The sequence below is a fragment of the Vanacampus margaritifer genome, chromosome 14 (genome assembly GCF_051991255.1).
Source record: "Vanacampus margaritifer isolate UIUO_Vmar chromosome 14, RoL_Vmar_1.0, whole genome shotgun sequence".
In the NCBI taxonomy this organism is placed as follows: domain Eukaryota; kingdom Metazoa; phylum Chordata; class Actinopteri; order Syngnathiformes; family Syngnathidae; genus Vanacampus; species Vanacampus margaritifer.
In genome coordinates this window covers 21,413,365-21,431,092 of record NC_135445.1, presented here as the reverse complement: position 1 = coordinate 21,431,092, position 17,728 = coordinate 21,413,365, and the positions used below count along the sequence as shown (strand labels likewise).

Genomic DNA, 17,728 nt, shown 5'->3' with positions numbered 1-17,728 from the left:
CATCAAGCCATTACTATTCGATTTGTCGCTGTGGATGGACTGGGCATTTGGGAAACTCAGGAAATTCCCGATGATTTTCCTCTCTTAATGCCCTTAATTGGCGATCAAACGTGATTTCTGTACGAAGATTTGAAGAGAATTGTTTACGCTGGCAATAAAAACGGCAGACACACGATCCGCAGGACTAGTCAAGTAATCCGTTGCGCCGCGACAGGCAAAATGCTCCCACGAAAAATTTGAAAATGAATGCGTCCGTTGGCACTGCGCTCCACATATTACTTAGTATGGGAAGGTTTATTTTGAAGTTGGCCTTCTCTCCGCATTGGCGGTGTTTTGCCAGATGTGTCAAATATTCCCCACATGTATTTGTTTACTTTGCTGGATTTGTCATTGCACTAGTGGCTCTTACGCCGGAAATCCGGCACCGTCCCGGAGTACTTTAAGCCCTGCAAATCTATTTAGAAATGTGAGTAATGAGCTTTTTTTCAATATGGCCCCTGGTTGATCTCTTTTGGTCTGCTGTCACCTGCTGGCTCTTTGTGTAATAACTACAATTTCTTCAACCGTTCTTTGCAGTTGAGAGGCTGTATCAAAGCTCTAGCATAAAAAAAAAACTCTAAAAACATATACAGTAAATACCTCTTTGAGACACTTACAGAGTTTGCAGTTTTCCTCACAAGTTGCTACAACACTGTTGATAGCATGGATTATATTGATGAGCTGTACAGCCCTACCAACATGCGCACAATTATATCCAAACTTCCCTTCAAATTAAGAGAAAAGTGGAGAGGGGTTGCTTGTGACGTTCAAGAAAAGCCAGGAATGAGAGCCACGAGGGTGGCTCTCATTCCTTTTTTTTTTGTTCATCCGCAATGGCCTTTTGCATTTGTGGTCATTGCTGAGGTGAAAAGATCGACTATGGTTGGTGCGCGTTAGAGACCTTCATGCCCTGCTTACGCAACGACGAAAAGTAAAAAGGAAAGGTGCCGTTACACGCTAAATGAGGCCTGTCCTCCAAACTTTGCGAGTTCCCATGTTGCGCTTCCTTGTAAGAAGGGCAGCAGGGTCACCCTTATTTCTGAATCTGCACTTAATCTTAGTCCTTGCTCTGGTAACGCCTTTAATACATTTGAAGTTCTCGTTATGAGATCTACAGTCTCACTGCCGTTTTATCTCGTGGATATCTACCATCCCGTCCTGGACCTTACTCTGGCTTTCTCGATGAATTTTTTGAACTTGTAGCTGACTTGGTAACTAATGCAGATATCAAAGTAATTATGGGTTACTTTAATATTCATATGAATTCCCAGTCAGAACCGCTTACTGTTACTGAGTAATGTAAGACGTGTGTGACGGGAGCTTCTAGGTAATGTGTTTATAACATATGTTTATTGATATCGTAGTGTTTGCCCACAGTGCGCCAATGTGAAGTGATGGGACAAATGCTTGTTTACATACTTTGGTTGAAATCCCAAGTATGTCGAGTCTTAGAGCGGGAGTCTGGTTGTCTTGCTGGTAAATATGTGAAAGCTTCTGGTCATTTGATGGGCTGTACTTTAAGACGTCGCCACATGATGCAATGAAAATTCATATTTTGAATCCTGAAGAAAAAAAAAACAGTGGCCGATATTTCCCACTCGTGAAATGTTACGGCAGAACCGTTTTAATGAATGGATATTTTAACATGATAATAGTCATATTCTCATTGGAACTATTATTATTAATACTATTATTATTATTATTGGAACATAGGAGTATTATATGTTGCTTGTAAAAAAATGCAAGCCAATCAGTTAATTTACAGAATACATGCACGTCAGTCACAGGATTAGGGATGTGTGATACCACTTTTTTTCAGGCGGATACTCCACTCTAAAGTAGTCACCGATACTGATACCAAATACCGATACCACTGGTAAATAAAATTTCCCACCCAAAAATGAGATTATTTTAAAGAAAGACCTACAACATGCCCCAATATATTATTTTTTACATTGTATGAAATTAAAGGAAATATTGTATTCATATAATTTCTCATTTATAGTTTTTGATTGTAAAACGGCTGCAGCAGGGCAACCGATATTGGTATAGGTGACCGTCGTAAGTACCGATACCTTAAAATAAGACTGGTATTGGTATCAGTAGTCGCCCATAATTAGGATGGTACCACCTCCACCTCAATTTGAGCCAGGAAAAACCCTGCTTGATGAAAATAAAATATCCTACACACTATATAACCTCAGTCCATTAACCATTTACTTTTTTGAATTGAACTACTAAAATAAAGTGTTCCATTACATTCTAATGTATTGACGCACCTGTATATATAGTGCAAAAAGCATTTACATTACGCCACCAGTTTTTAAAAATCACACACACAGTTAAGAAAATATCTTATTTCCTTTGTATAATAAACACAGGCAGATCACATCTTCCGCTCTGATGCAAGAATTGTTTTTGCAAAAGAGGCAGAAAAGAAACTTTAAATTTTACGATCAAATAGGTCTGTCCTGTTAGTAGACATTATTCACTACTTCTGGTGGCGACTTACGAGTGTCAACAGTCTCCTGGATTGGAATAAAGCCCACAGGAAGGGTGTCCTTTATATCGATCAGCTTCATGTCAACAAGAACATTTCCTAGATGGCTCTGTAAGTAAAGGAAAGGAAAAAGAGAAGTGAGATAAAGAGAGATAAAATGTAATAGTAACACATCTTAAATTTTGTCGTCACTGACAACATCCTAATATGAATAAATCACCATGCATACTTCAGAGTATTTTGCATGGGGAAAAAAAGATCAATGGATGGATGGTATTTTCAAAACGATAAGTCTTTCTTTAATAGTTGGTTGGATTCTCTTGGATGTGTGTGTGTGTGTGTGTGTGTGTGTGTGTGTGTGTGTGTGTGTGTGTGATTCTTATAACTAGTGCTGCCAAAGTTTGTAATTATCGCATTAATCATGAATCAACTAATTATGCTAGAGCATACAGAAGGCTTTGATGCAGCCTCTGAACTGTAGAGAACGGTTGAAGCAATGGTAGTTATTAAAACGGACAGCAGGTGGCAGCAGAGTAGCAGAGATCAAACAGGGCCATATTGAAACAAACTGTTTTCCCCAGTTTGAAACATATTTGTGAATAATGACAAAACTTAGCTATATTCTAATGCTAATTAATGCAAAATGGAAACAGATAGAAATGTACTTTTTTCCTGATGAAAGAAGAGACTCTAATCTTTCTTTTGGTAGGTTCTATGTTTTTATATCAATTGAACACAATATTCTGTGGGCCTGGCAAAATCCAGTAAAAAAAAGAAAAAGAAAAAGAAAAGCCAGGAGCGAAGGGGGTTGCTTCAGTGAAAATAGCTGGGAGTGAATGATGTAATTAACTGATTAAAAAAAGAGGAAGTGTAAGCAGTAGATAAACATTTTTTTAAGACGTCGTCATAACATTGAATGTCGAAAAAATTAACACATAACAGGTGCTCTTTAAATTTGGTGGGCAATTTTTTTGATAAAAAGCCTTTTTAATTAAGCGATTAATCGTGATTTATCAAAATTCTAAAATGTGATTAATCTGATTAAAAAATTTAATCGTTGACAGCTCTTCTTATAACATTTACCATCAAAAATAGGAGCACCTTTACAATAGTCTTCTTTAAACAGGCATTAAACAAAACATTGAACAAAAAATCATAGTCATAGTATAGCAGTTTCATTTTATTTTCATCAGTTACCTGAGTTTCCATATAACCCCCTGCAATGTGCTCACATACTCATGGTTTGGAAACACTGCATCAGATGACCTAATCCAACGCAGTGTTGAAGGGCCAGATTTGACTGATCATAATGCTAGTCAGGCTGTTAAGGTTTGGTTTTCCCAAGGGGAAGAGGGAGACCTCACAATAAGAGATGGCCCCTCAAACCAATTAACACAAAAGTAAAGCATTTTTTTCAATTTCTTTTAACTCTTTGACTGCCAACCGTTTTCAGAAAAGGGATGCTGTGGGTGTCATCTGATTTAAGCACTTTGACGGATCTTTAAAGTTCTACAGAAAATTTTGTGTTTGGACTATGTAAACACACATACTACCAAATGAAAGATTGAACGCTCATCTTTCATCAGAAAAAAAAGTTTGTTTCTACCTTATTCCGTTTTTCAGTAATCAACAAAAGAAAATGGTTAGTTTCACCCAAATGCTCGTTTTGGACCAAAATACGGAGAAATCAAGCTTTTTGTGAAACAATATTATTTCATGCACTCTAGTGAATTTGACACCTTTTTTTTCCCATGAATGATGCCACATACACCTAAACAGTGCTTTACTCCTGTAAAACACTACCACCAACAATGAAAAAGTGTTTTTTGATAGCAAAATATGTTTATTTACATTCAACAGTGTAACAATTTGACAAAACAATTTGGCAAACTATTTTAAAATGTGTGCAACTGTGGTACTATTTACAATTGTGTGGATGTTTCAACTACAGTTTTTCTTTTTGTGTAACACTCCCCTGCGTGCAAGGGGACGCAGCGGGATTTGCACAACAGATTAGTTTCACTGCGAATGCCCCCTCGCGTGCAGACGCTACACTTTCTTGCCGGCCTTTTTTTCCGGGGAGTAGCAGGTATATACTGCAGTGTGTGTTTGGCCATGTTGCCATCAAGTCTACTCTTACGATCATGATACGGTGGCTTCCTCATGTCCTTCAGTTCCTATACCGGGTGGTAAGAGATGTTCTGATCCATCTTATCCACTCCATTCATGGTGGCATCGTAGTCCAGAACCAGTGTCTTCTCCATGATCAGACTGTACCCACTCCTCTGATGAATATGCATTGTACTCGGGGTACTCTTCATCGTCCGATTGAACGTCCGCCTGAGCAGAAGTGCTCGGTTGTGCACCGCGTTTTCCGGCGTCAGCATCGCTAGCCGGTGAGGCTTTACGACGTGATCGAAGCCACCGTGTCAAGGCTTCCAACTTCGGCGTCAACCTCGGAGTCACCATCATCATCATCATCGTCGTCATCAATGTGCTCTTTAGCATTGGTCGATGCTTTTCGTCTTCGAAAAAAATGCTCAAGCGTGAGCTGCTTGCAACCCGTCGCCATTTTCGCTTCCTCAGCCATTCTCCCCTCAACACTCTAGCTCCGCCTCACGTCTTCTACTGACGCCTAACCGATCTTGTCCAGAGTCATCGCTGCCATCTAGTGCCCAAAAATAGTCATTATACTAACTCAATCTGCTTGATACTTTCAGCACAGCTGGCCAAGGCTCTCCTCCACCAGTTTCAAAAAACAAAAAAAAAACAGTTAACGCCTTTTAACGTTTTTGGCAGTCCTTATTTGGATTTTACTAAACGTTATTAAACATTTTTGGCAGTCAAAGAGGTAAAGTAATATAAAATAATTGACCTATTTTATTGCAGACAAATCTTGTTACAGTAAAATATTTTGCAGGTATATATGTTGTCAATCTTTGTCATCTGAAACTACGCTATGCAAATTAAGACAACTATTAAGACAACTATTAAGACAACTATACAAGACAACTATACATCAGAAAATAAGGTCATGTGATATCTCCCCCAAAAAGGGTGCGACCAAAACCTGTGGTGCTACCAACTAAAAAAGTTGGTAGCACCAGGGCTACCAGTGCAAAAGTTAGTGTAGAGCCCTGTGAATATCTTTTTCAAAGTGCTATCTTACTAAATGTAAACTAGTTATATCTCAGTTATTTTCTATTGCGCTCTTGTGACAGTGTCAGTTCCTGTATACTACCCATTCATGCAGTGAATAAGTTGATGTATGCTTAATGCTTAAGGTTCTTGTGAAAAATTAGTTGAACTTGATCATCACGATCATGTCACCTGTCATATTTCATTAACAGTAACAAGGGCTGGCCCTTTATTGCTGTGTTCCACTCAACACTCAACCCTAGTTTTTAAAACAAGGATCCTCACTGCGGCGTGATTGTCACACAGGAGTCTAGGCTTAAATCTTTAACATTAAACCGGGTTACTAAAGTCGTTATTACCGTTCCTGTGGTCGAGTTGTGGGTGTTTTAGTTTGAAAAAGTCCTGTCCGTCCGTGCGGTTGAACACCGGATCCATGCCAGCTCTGCGTTCATTTGCTGAACTTTATTTTTCACAGCGGCTGAGAGATGTGCGCATTTGAGTCACGAAGATAAGGAAGGAAAGGTGATGCGTGGGAAAAAACAATCTGATCTCTTTTGTATGTGGTGTGATCTGTTTAGCTACACTGTATAGACTTCAAAGTGACTTTTGCGATGTCTGTTGCTGTAAGTGCACGATGTTCAATAACGCATTTTAAAAAATTAATAAAAAAAATAAAAAGGAAACAATACACTACTGTATGTAGTAGTTTAGCCCGGACACCCCTTTGCATTTGTTATGTTCCATCTCCCTCACTCCCTGTGCGAGTAGACTGCTAGGTTAGGATTTGCACATTAAGCATGGAAGAATGTTATATTAATGGAACATTAAGCCTTAATATTTTATTTCAGTGCTGTTCAAACATGAAACTAGCTGCAACCAGTTTGCTAAATGCATATATAAGCCAGGATTTTCAGAGAAATACATTTTCATACAAATCCTACAGTGTACATGTACAATTTTACTGATTAGTATTTTCTAAATTTGAGTAAAAAATATATATACATTTTTTTTTAATCGCAATAATCAATTTAAAGATTCATATCGGGATTAATCGGCATTGAATCGAAACGTGACCTATGAATCGTGATACGAATTGAATCGCCAGGTACTAGGCAATTCACACCCCTAATAAGAAATGTGTGCAGGAAGTCCTCACACAGTCAGTCAGATTTTGGACCTTGGTCCACACACAAGGTGCACCTCACTATTAGGTGCACCATCGATTTTTGAGATCATTTAAGACTTTTAAGTTCACCTTATATCTTTATAGTCGTGAAAATACGGTATATATATATATATGTTATTTTTTTGCATTTGTTGCTATTTTTTCAACGCTGTAAAATAGGCTGGGAATTACTGTATTTGCAGTTGCATGCACAGACAGCTAGATTAGTATATTTACATTTTCCTTTGAGAATACTCTGGTGAAGCACAGGTACCGGGTCACCTTGGACTTGAAAAGCCCATCTTTCCAAAGATCAGCGTCCAGACCATCAGTTGTTGTTGAAATCTAGAATCAACAGTGTCCATTGATTATCATGATGTGAATGCAAGTGTAAAAACTGACTTCATATGCATTGCAGGAGTGTGACAGGAGATTCTCCATGCACCTCTGCACTGTATGAGATGGATAGACAAAAATGCTGACGAATGATGATGTTTATGACAATTATATTAAGAGTAAATTATCTTACAACATCATAACCAGTTGGTGCTCTGCTCCTGGAGGCTACAACACCAACTCCAGTGATTGGGTCCATGGGCATCTCTGGCAAAACCTCAGAAAGGTCCCGAACTTCAGGCATCTCTGTATAGTTCTGCAGTCAAAAGGAAGATAGCAATTATTGTTATTTGAAAAAATGTGTTTACCTAGCCACCATTTGATGAATTATTTTAGTAATACTGTAGTGTTTGTTCGTTTTGTGTGTATTTAAGGTTGGGCCCGGTTAGGTAGGATGTGACGTTGAAGTTGGCTCAGTTAGTTAGTCTGTTGAGGAGCGCATGAGTGTAACGAATATTGCCCGTCACCCTAATTTTTTTTATTTATTTGCCTTTTTAAACACTTCCCCATGGGGAATGTGTGTGCAAGCCTCAACCCTGTTTTTTCTCAAACCAACCAGAGACAGTTCAAAAAAGAAAAACTCTTTGAATTTCCCTCCAGCAGGAACTGGATTTCATTTTTACAACCCACAGGAAACACATACCTCAGCGCCTACCGAGATCTAAAAGCCTGTTTATCAAGCAAACGAGCGATAAGAATGCTTATCAGTCCCCAGACCACTTTTATGGTCTGGTCTATCCACAGGAATCAGCCATGTGTTGTTGGAAACAACGCCCTTTGGAAGTTATACAGTACAACAGTACCCTCCAGCGGTCACGATCGGTATTATTCTCAAGAATCCTGCCACTCCTAATTAATCTGAAGTCTACATAATTCGGGACATAAACGGACTCTCTGTACTTGACTGACATCAAGTGACCTCTGTTGTTTATCTTTGTACACAACCTGTATGTCTATCTCAAATGAATGATGTGTGTAATTTCTGCAGCCATCTAAGTTTAACAAATTAGTAAGCTTAGCGGATTCAAGGAGACCTGCAGCGGCCCCCTCAGTCGTGCGCCGACCGCCCAGGTTGCCCCAACGGAGTTTTCTTCAACTGAGGATCGACGCTCGCCGAGTCCCTCTCTCTCCCGTGTACCTAAACCAGTCCCTAAGTGCGCCTTCATTGCAATCAGACCATATACTACTGGTGCAACGCTTTTATTCAAATAATAAGAGGATTGACTGGTCAAAACGCTTCCATCTCTATTCCCCATCTACCTTTTTTCATTCCCTTTTTATGTTAGTTCGTTAGGTTGCATGTTTTATTTTTATATTTACATATATACATATATATACATTTTTTTATTCCGTTTCATTAATAGGTTACGGCTGTGACTGGTATATGTGTGTGTTTACTAAATAAATTGGTTGTCTAGAAATTCAATTTCTGCAGAATATTTTGTATACTGAGTGGATCAGTAATTCTCTTATTAAAGCAAAGAACTCCATGATTAATTTAAGTAGCAACTTCAGATAATGAATACTTGATAAAGATTTTTACCGTTTATTTTGCTCCTACAAACAAGCAAAATCAATGTGGTGCCCCCAGAGGTTGCTGAAGAAATTACAACTCCCCTCAGTACCGTCTAATTTTTTTATAAGCCATTACAGCAACCCAAATAATCGCTACATGAGCATGAGTCGCGGCTAACAGCAGCTCGTGTTTGTGTTTTGTACCGCTTTTTTAAAATTATTATTAAAAAGCGATCAGACTGAATTGGTGACTGTGCATCCTTGATCACATGTAAGGGCATTGAATTTGATGTCAGAAATTTTGGATTCACCGTCTTTCACCCGGCTTTTGCGTACGAGGATGTTCGGCGACCCACTCGGCAGAAGCTAAAAGAAGAAGCCGTGGACTGTGTATTTGACATGCTGCATCAAGTAGCACCAAGAGCAGTCGCCATAACACTGGTATTTTTCTCCGAAATAAGCGTGAGCCCACGTGACTGCGTGATGACGTCCCGCGAAATGTCGCAGTGGCCCGGCTGGATGTAAACATGCATGGCAGCGCCCAGGAATTCGCATGGCCTGCCATCAAAGCGCTTAAGTTCTCCGGAAAGGGCAGTTGGGAGGCCTACAGAGCACAATTGCAGTTGGTAGCTGATGCAGCAGAGTGGTCAGAAAAAGCGAAAGCTGTGCACCTGGCACTGACAGAGGACGCTACACCCAGTACAAAGAGACTCGATTACGGCGCGCTGGTGGGTGCGTTTCAAAGGTGATTTGGAGAGTTTAACTTGAGAGACTGTGAAATTAAGCAGTGTGATCGAAAGCCAGGTGAGCCGCTTCATTGCCTCGCTCATGAGATAGAGAGCCTGGGTCGGCGCACATATGCTGAAATGCCCAACGTAGTCCAAAATGAAATGATACGCAACCAGTTTATCAAAGCTCTCAGACCGGATGAGCTGCGCATGCACATCCAGCTCGCTCACCCAGCAGCCTTGGGAGATGCGACGTCGGAGAGGGAAAAGTGCAGTGAAGAGCTGCCCAGCACATATCAAGGAAGGGAGTGATCAACCAGCACGCCCTGCTGTCTGCTGGGGGTGTGGGCAACCAGGTCATCTACTTCGCTACTGCCCAGAGAAGTTGAAGAAGCAGGGAAACCGAAAAGGGTCAGTGTAGACCGGACTACGTTGACCTCTCAAGTTGTTTACCAGGAAATGCAACCTGCATGTGAAGGAGCTGTGTGTAGGGACCAACACGTCTAGTGTGAGACCGTTGTAATGGTGGGTTGGACAGACATAGTGGACCCGATTCATTTTTGCTTGCAGAATGGGGAATTTTTTTGCACAGCCCTGGTGGACACTAGGTCTTTAGCCACAATTGTAAGGCCTGACATTGTTCCATTAAGGAACCGTCTTAAGACCAACCCTCACAGAGCTGAGGACCGTGACCGGCGAAACAGCCCAGTTGAGAGGAAAAGGGACATTTGTGTTTGTCCTGTTTGTCAACTACCCACTCACTCCGGGTGGCTGACATGCTTTAAGTTTATCTTCTAATGCAATATTATGTTTCATTGCATTGATGAAATTATAAAAATTCTATAAAGAAATCTTTTTTTTTTTTGTCATTTTTTATTTTGAGAATTTGGGGAAACAAAAAAACACAATATTGTGATTCAGACCATTTCTTCTTGCGGCCCATCAGAGTTCACATACAGGTACCTGCATAACAGTGCTGCCTGTTCTATGGGGTTTCCATCCAAATGTTTCCCATTTTTAAAGCTAATTTAGTGAAAATGCGCTAAACAAACATGCGACTCATTCCTGTTTCCAGTCGTCGAATGCGGCCACGCTGGACTGAAAGGCTGCGCTCCTCGCTGGAGCTCTGGTGGTCCAATTTTGTCAAAGTCCACCCACATGTACTTTTTCTGCACCTCACTGGCTTCACTCGCGGGCGTGCTGGTAGCAGAGTTTGGGCTGAGGTTCCTCTTCCAGCTAGGCTGACAAGCAATCCTGGTGTTATTGTTGTGACTCGGTCCAGGTCTGAAGTAGAATGTGACGTTGGTCCTGATTGTGACTTTGTGGTACCTGACGCTCCATGGTCTATTTCCTGTGTCGAGCTGGTGGAGAAGCAGAAGTCAGATGACACATTGAAGGGTCTCATAGAGTTGGTTTGTTCATCACAGGTGAGAGACAGTTCTCAGTGTTACTTTGTGCATGATGGGATGCTAATGCAAAAATGGACACCTCCGTTTGAGAGCTTTGTGGGGGAGTCAGTGTATTAAGTGGTTGTGCCTGTACAGTTTCGTCCTATTGTACTGCAGATTTCTCATGATCAGTGTGGCCATTTGGGGGTCAGGAAGACCTATGACCGTGTCATGAGGTATTTCTTTTTGCCTCGTTTGAACGTGTCTGAGTATTGCAAGTCCTGTCACACATGTCAGTTAACCAGTAAGCCAAATCAGACACTTAAGCCAGTGCCACTCAGTCCGATTCCAGCTTTTGGGCAGCCATTTGAGCATTTGCTAATGGACTGTCTTGGTCTTGTTAACAGTGATGTGTCAGACTACAAGGTATCCGTCTGCATTTCTGTTGCACAGTATTACAGCCAAGTTGTTAGTGCGTGCGTTGTCGCAGTTTATTTCGGTTTTTGGGCTTCCTCGGATTATACAGTAAGACCAAGGGTCCAATTTTTGCTCGAAACTCTTTTTTTGTGTGGTTTTGAAGCAATTGAAGGTTAAACACAATTTTTCGCTCAAAGTCAGGGTGCGCTCGAGAGGTTCCATCAGACGCTAAAATCGATGTTGCGTTCATTCTGTGTCCAGATGCAGGGTGACTGGGAGGAGGCTCTGCCCTGGATGCTGTTGGCCACTCGTGAGGTGGTTCAGGAGCATACAGGATTCAGTCCTAATGATCTTGTGTTTGGTCATAAAGTGCAAGGTCCCCTCGCACTGTTACAAGATGATTGGAAACAAATTTGATTGACTTTGTCAACCGTTTCAGCGTCAGTTTATTGAACCTGACACTACCTTTAGTTGCATCTCAGTTTCAGGCTACATTTTTGGGTCCTTATTCGGTAGTATCTGACCTTAACTACAGGTGCTCGTCAAAAAATGTTTATATCCTCTAAAAGTTGAATAATTTCCGTAATTCCATTCAAAAAGTCAAACCTTCATAGATTATAGATTCAGGGCCCAAAACGTAAGTGATTTCAAGTACCCTCTACCCAGCCCGCCTGAAGGTTTTTTTATGATATAGGAGCGACCATCTACAAATTGATGGAAGAAGCGACATCAGATCTGGCAAAGCGGGGATTCCCTCTAAAAGTTATCAAACCGCCGGCAACACTCAACGACAAAATACAGAGGTTCACGTTGTGGCAGCTGATTGGAGGGAGACGGCAGCGGCAGAAATGGGAGACTTCGAGATACAAGGAGAAGCTGCAAGTACTTGACTTGGGTAAAAGGGTGAATTACAAATAGCGTCAAGCTAAATGGGGGATTAATCATCATCATTGGGAGGGCCATTTTAGTAGGGGGTCTAAATAGGGGTTTTCCCTGAAAGGCTGAGGGAGGCAGTGGTAGAGAAACAATGCTGGAAGTGTGGTTAGGTGTGTTTGAGTTTCAGACTTTTGTTTCAGTTTGTTATATATATATATATATATATATATATATATATATATATATATATATATATATATATATATATATATATATATATATATATATCAGTGAGGAAAATAAGTATTTCACCCCCTGGTGATTTTGTGAGTTTGACCCTTTACAAAGAAAGGAACGGTCTATAATTTTCATGGTAGGTTCATCTTAACAGTGAGAGACAGAATATTAAAAAAAAATCCCAGGAAATCACATTATATTAATTTTAAACATTTATTTGTCTTTTATTGAGGAAAATAAGTATTTCACCCCCTACCAACCAGCAAGAATTCTGGCTCCCACAGACCGTTCATGTGACCAGGAGGCACACACATTAGTCCTCTTACTTAAATTGGTATTCCTAATTAAGTTCCCGTTACCTGTATAAAAACACACCTGTTCACAGAATCAATCAATGCATCAGATTCCAACCTCTCCACAATGGGCAAGACCAAAGAGCTGTCTAAGGACGTCAGGGACAAGATTGTAGACCTGCACAAGGCTGGAATGGGCTACAAGACCATTAGCAAGCAGCTGGGTGAAAAGGAGTCAACTGTTGGTGCGATAGTTAGAAAATGGAAGACACACCAATTGACCATCAATCTCCCTCGGTCTGGTGCTCCACGCAAGATCTCACCTCGTGGAGTGAACCGGATCATGAGAAAGGTGAGGAAACAACCCAGAACTACACGGCAGGAGCTTGTTGATGATATCAAGGCAGCTGGGACCACAGTCACCAAGATGACCATTGGTAACACACTACGCCGTAATGGATTGAAATCCTGTAGTGCCCGCAAGGTCCCCCTGCTCAAGAAGGCACATGTACAGCCCCGTCTGAAGTTTGCCAATGAGCACCTGGATGATTCAGAGGAGGCTTGGGAGAAAGTGCTGTGGTCAGATGAGACTAAAATCGAGCTCTTTGGCATCAACTCGACTCGCCGTGTTTGGAGGGCGAAAAAAGCTGACTTTGACCCCAAGAACACCATCCCCACCGTCAAGCATGGTGGTGGAAACATTATGTTTTGGGGCTGTTTCTCTGCTAAGGGTACAGGACGACTTCACCGGATCGAGGGGAGGATGAATGGGGCCATGTACCGGGAAATCTTGGGTGAGAACCTCCTTCCCTCAGCCAGGATATTGAAAATGGGTCGTGGATGGGTGTTTCAGCATGACAATGACCCAAAACATACAGCAAAGGCAACAAAGGAGTGGCTCAAGAAGAAGCACATTAAGGTTATGGAGTGGCCTAGTCAGTCTCCAGACCTTAATCCTATAGAGAACTTGTGGAGGGAGCTGAAGCTTCGAGTTGCCAAGCAACAGCCTCGAAATCTTCAGGATTTGGAGAGGATCTGCAAAGAGGAGTGGGCCACAATCCCTCCTGGGATCTGCGCAAACTTGGTGACCAACTACAAGAAACGTCTGACCGCTGTGCTTGCCAACAAGGGTTTCTCCACCAAGTACTGAGTCATGTTTTGCTAGGGGGTGAAATACTTATTTTCCTCAATAAAAGACAAATAAATGTTTAAAATTAATATAATGTGATTTCCTGGGATTTTTTTTAATATTCTGTCTCTCACTGTTAAGATGAACCTACCATGCGGAGAAAAAGAGCTTTTTGTGAAACGATGTTATTTCATGCACTCTAGTGAATTCTACACTTCTTTTTGTCCATGAATGATGCCACAAACACCTAAATAGTGCTTCTGTAATACACCACCACCAACAATGAAAAAGTGTTTTTGGATTGCAAAATACGTTTATTTCCATTCAACAGTGTAACAATTTTACAAAACAATTTCGCAAACTATTTACAAATGTGTGCAACTGTGGTACTATTTACAATTATGTGGATGTTTCAAATACAGTTTTTCTTTTTGTAACACTGCCCTGCGTGCAAGGAGACGGAGCAGGATTTGCACAACAGATACGTTTCACTTCGATTGTCCGTTTCGCGTGCAGACGTTACACTTTCTTGACGGCCTTTTTTTCCGGGGAATAGCAAGTAGCAGACTGTACCCACTCCTCCGATGAATATGCATTGGACTCGGGGTACTCTTCGTCGTCCGATTGAACGTCCGATTGAACGTCCGCCTGAGCGTGCGTGGTTGTGCTCCGCGTTTTCCGGTGTTAGCATCATAGCCGCCGCGTCAGCGCTTCCAACTTCGGCGTCAACCTCGGAGTCACCGTCATCATCATCGATGATGATCATCGTCGTCATCAATGTGCTCTTTAGTGTTGGTCGATGCCTTTCGTCTTTGAAAAAAATTCCCAAGTGTGAGCTGCTTGCAACCGCCATTGTTTGCTTCCTCAGCCATCTAGCTCCGCCTCACGTCTTCTACTGCCGCGTCAACGCTTCCAACCTCGGAGTCACCATCATCATCATCGATGATGATCATCGTCGTCATCAATGTGCTCTTTAGCGTTGGTCGATGCTTTTCGTATTTGAAAAAAAATGCTCGAGCGTGAGCTGCTTGCAAACCGGTCGCCATGTTCTCTTCTCTTCCCTTCCCCAGCCATTGTCCCCTCTAGCTCCGCCTCACGTCTTCTACTGACGCCTACCCAATCTTGTCAAAAGAGAGTCATCGCTGCCCTCTAGGGGCCAAAAATAGTCATTAGGCTCACTAGACCTGCTTGAAACTTTCACCACAGCTGGGCAAGGCTTTACTCCACCCGTTTCAAAAAAAATGGGTGGACGTCTTTTAACGTCTTTGGCGCTCCGTAGGTTTTTGCAGAACGTCATTTAATGTCTTTGGCAGTAAAAGAGTTAATGTAAACAGGGTTTTGAAAATGATAAGAAACTAAACTAAAGAAAGAAAACGCCCAGATTGCTTTACGTCAAGAGATAGACTTGAACCAGAGTGAACACCTGAGATTAAAAAGAAAATGTTTTAAATTTATGTTTTCCTTATCTGATAAAGCAAAACATAAGAGAGGAGTGGCATTCCTCATTTCGGGAACACTTAACTGTGAACATATTTCTGAAATTTGTGATGAAGAAAGTAGATATGTTAAAATAATTGGGAAGATAAAAGGATGTGATATTACAATTATAAATGTATATGCTCCAACTGGAAGTGACTGATTATTCTATACGAGTGTTTTGAACCTGATAATGGATTCCCGGGGTGTTGTTATATGTGGGGGAGATTTTAACTTTCGTCTTAATCTCGCACTAGTTTCCTCAAATTCATCAAACCACCCCAATTAGAGATTTGGCAGAAATGGGGATAATGGATGTCTGGCGGGAGTTACACACATCTACCAGGGATTATACACATTATTCAAGCTTGTTCAAAGTTTATGCTAGACTTGGCTATTTTTTTATGTTTAATTCACTGCCACTGACGTTTAAAGACGTCAAGTAAAAACCTACGGAGGGCTGCCAATGACGTCAAAAGACGTCATCCAATTTTATTTTTTATTTTTTTGAAACGGGTAGAGGGAAGGAACCCTTCCGCATCTGTGGTGAAAGTTTCAATTAGGTCTGTTGTGCCTAAGGACTATTTTTGGCCCCTAGAGGGCAGCGATGACTCTCTTTTGACAAGATCGGGTGGGCGTCAGTAGAGGCGGAGCTAGAGCGTCGAGCAGGAGATCAGAATGGAAAACAAAGGAAAAATGGCGACCGGTTGCGAGGAGCTCACGCCTGAGCCGTTTTTTTCAAAGACCAAAAGCATCGACCAACGCTAAAAGAGCACATTGATGACATCGATGATGATGATGATGATGGTGACTCCGTGGATGGAAAGCATTGACGCGGCAGTAGAATACGTTAGGCGGGCGGAGCTAGATGGCCGAGGAGGCGAGCGGTTGCAAGCAGCGAGCGGTTGCAAGCAGCTCTACACTTACAAGACGAAAGGCATCGACCAACGCTAAAAGAGCACATTGATGACGACGATGATCACCATCGATGATGATGAAGGTGAATCCGAGCTTGACGGCGAAATTGGAACCGCTGACGCGGCGGCTATGACGGCGTCGGAACGCGGAGCCCAACCGAGCACGCACAGGCGGACGTTCGATCGGACGACGAAGAGTGCCCCGAGTCCAATGCATATTCATCGGAGGAGTGTGTACAGTCTGCTACTTGCTATTTATTCCCTGGAAAAAAAGGCAGTCAAGAAAGTGTAACGTTTGCACGCGAAACGGACAAAGTGAAAGTAAACTGTTGTGCGAGTCCAGCGGCGTCTCCTTGCACGCAGGGGAGCGTTATAAAAAGAAAAACTGTATTTGAAACATCCACATATTTGTAAGTAGTACCACAGTTGCACACATTTGTAAATAGTTTGCGAAATTGTTTTGTCAAATTGTTACACTGTTGAATGGAAATAAACGTATTTTGCAATCAAAAAACACTTTTTCATTGTTGGTGAAAGCGTTTTACAGAAGTAAAGCACTATTTAGGTGTTTGTGGCATCATTCATGGACAAAAAGAAGTGTAGAATTCACTAGAGTGCATGAAATAACATCGTTTCACAAAAAGCGCTTTTTGTTTCAAAACAGAGAATTTCGGTGAAAGTAACCATTTTCTATTGTTGATTTTTCTGATGAAAGATGAGAGTCCAATCTTTCATTTGGTAGTATGTGTGTTTCCATAGTCCAAACACAACATTTTCTGTGGACCTTGAAAGATCAGTCAAAATGCTTAAATCGGCTGGCACTGGGGACAACCCGTTTCTGAAAACGTCTGGCAGTGAAAGAGTTAATATAGATAGATTTAAGGTTAAAACCTGCAACATACTAACAAGGGATCTATCTGATCATAGCCCTATTTCCTTGTGTATTCAGATTGCTAGGAAGCGTACCACATTGTGGAGATTGAATTCTAATATACTCAATGACCCTGTCACAGTCTCAAAAATTAAGTTTAACAAAGATTTTTCTGGAAGTCAATGACACGGAAGAAATCTAATTTATTATTCTATGGGACACGCTGAGGGGCAATTTAATCTCCATAACTACGCATCTTAAACGACTCAAAGGGCAAAAGCTTACAGAGCTACAGGCGGAATTGAAAGTGAAACTGGAGGATGTAAATGACCCAACTCCTATCACAAAGAGGGAAATAAAAAAGTTACAAGGGAAAATTTATACGCAGGAGCCTAAAAAAAAAAAAATTCTAAAACTAACTAAACAAAATACTATGAGATGGGTGGGAAATCAGTAAAATATATGGCATATAAATTGAAAAAACAACAGGAGGAAAGTACTATATATAGAATTTGGAATCCTAAAACTAAGGTATTAGAGACTGAATTGGCGAGGATTCAGGAAAGTTTTGAAACTTCCTACAGAGATCTATATTCCCAACCTAAGGCCTCGGACGAAAATCCCATTAAGCCCTTCCTTGGCT

The 17,728-nt window shown here is 41.3% G+C and overlaps 1 protein-coding gene across 11 annotated transcripts in view; it reads right to left on the bottom strand.

Moving 5' to 3' along the window:
- Window positions 1-17,728, bottom strand: part of LOC144034208 (multivesicular body subunit 12B-like) — a 102,681-nt gene that overhangs the window by 75,260 nt on the left and 9,693 nt on the right. For 8 of the 11 annotated variants that reach the window (XM_077542795.1, XM_077542798.1, XM_077542799.1 and 5 more), the window contains exons 2-4: window positions 7,372-7,494; window positions 7,080-7,187; window positions 2,552-2,648 (exon numbers count right to left, since the gene is read on the bottom strand). In XM_077542795.1, the coding sequence (XP_077398921.1) occupies window positions 2,552-2,648; window positions 7,080-7,187; window positions 7,372-7,482 (316 nt within the window). In that variant the 5' untranslated portion in view covers window positions 7,483-7,494. Of the gene's footprint in view, window positions 1-2,551; window positions 2,649-7,079; window positions 7,188-7,371; window positions 7,495-10,639; window positions 10,843-17,728 lie in introns of all 11 variants that reach the window. The other 3 variants (XM_077542797.1, XM_077542796.1, XM_077542804.1) reach the window with 3 other exon arrangements.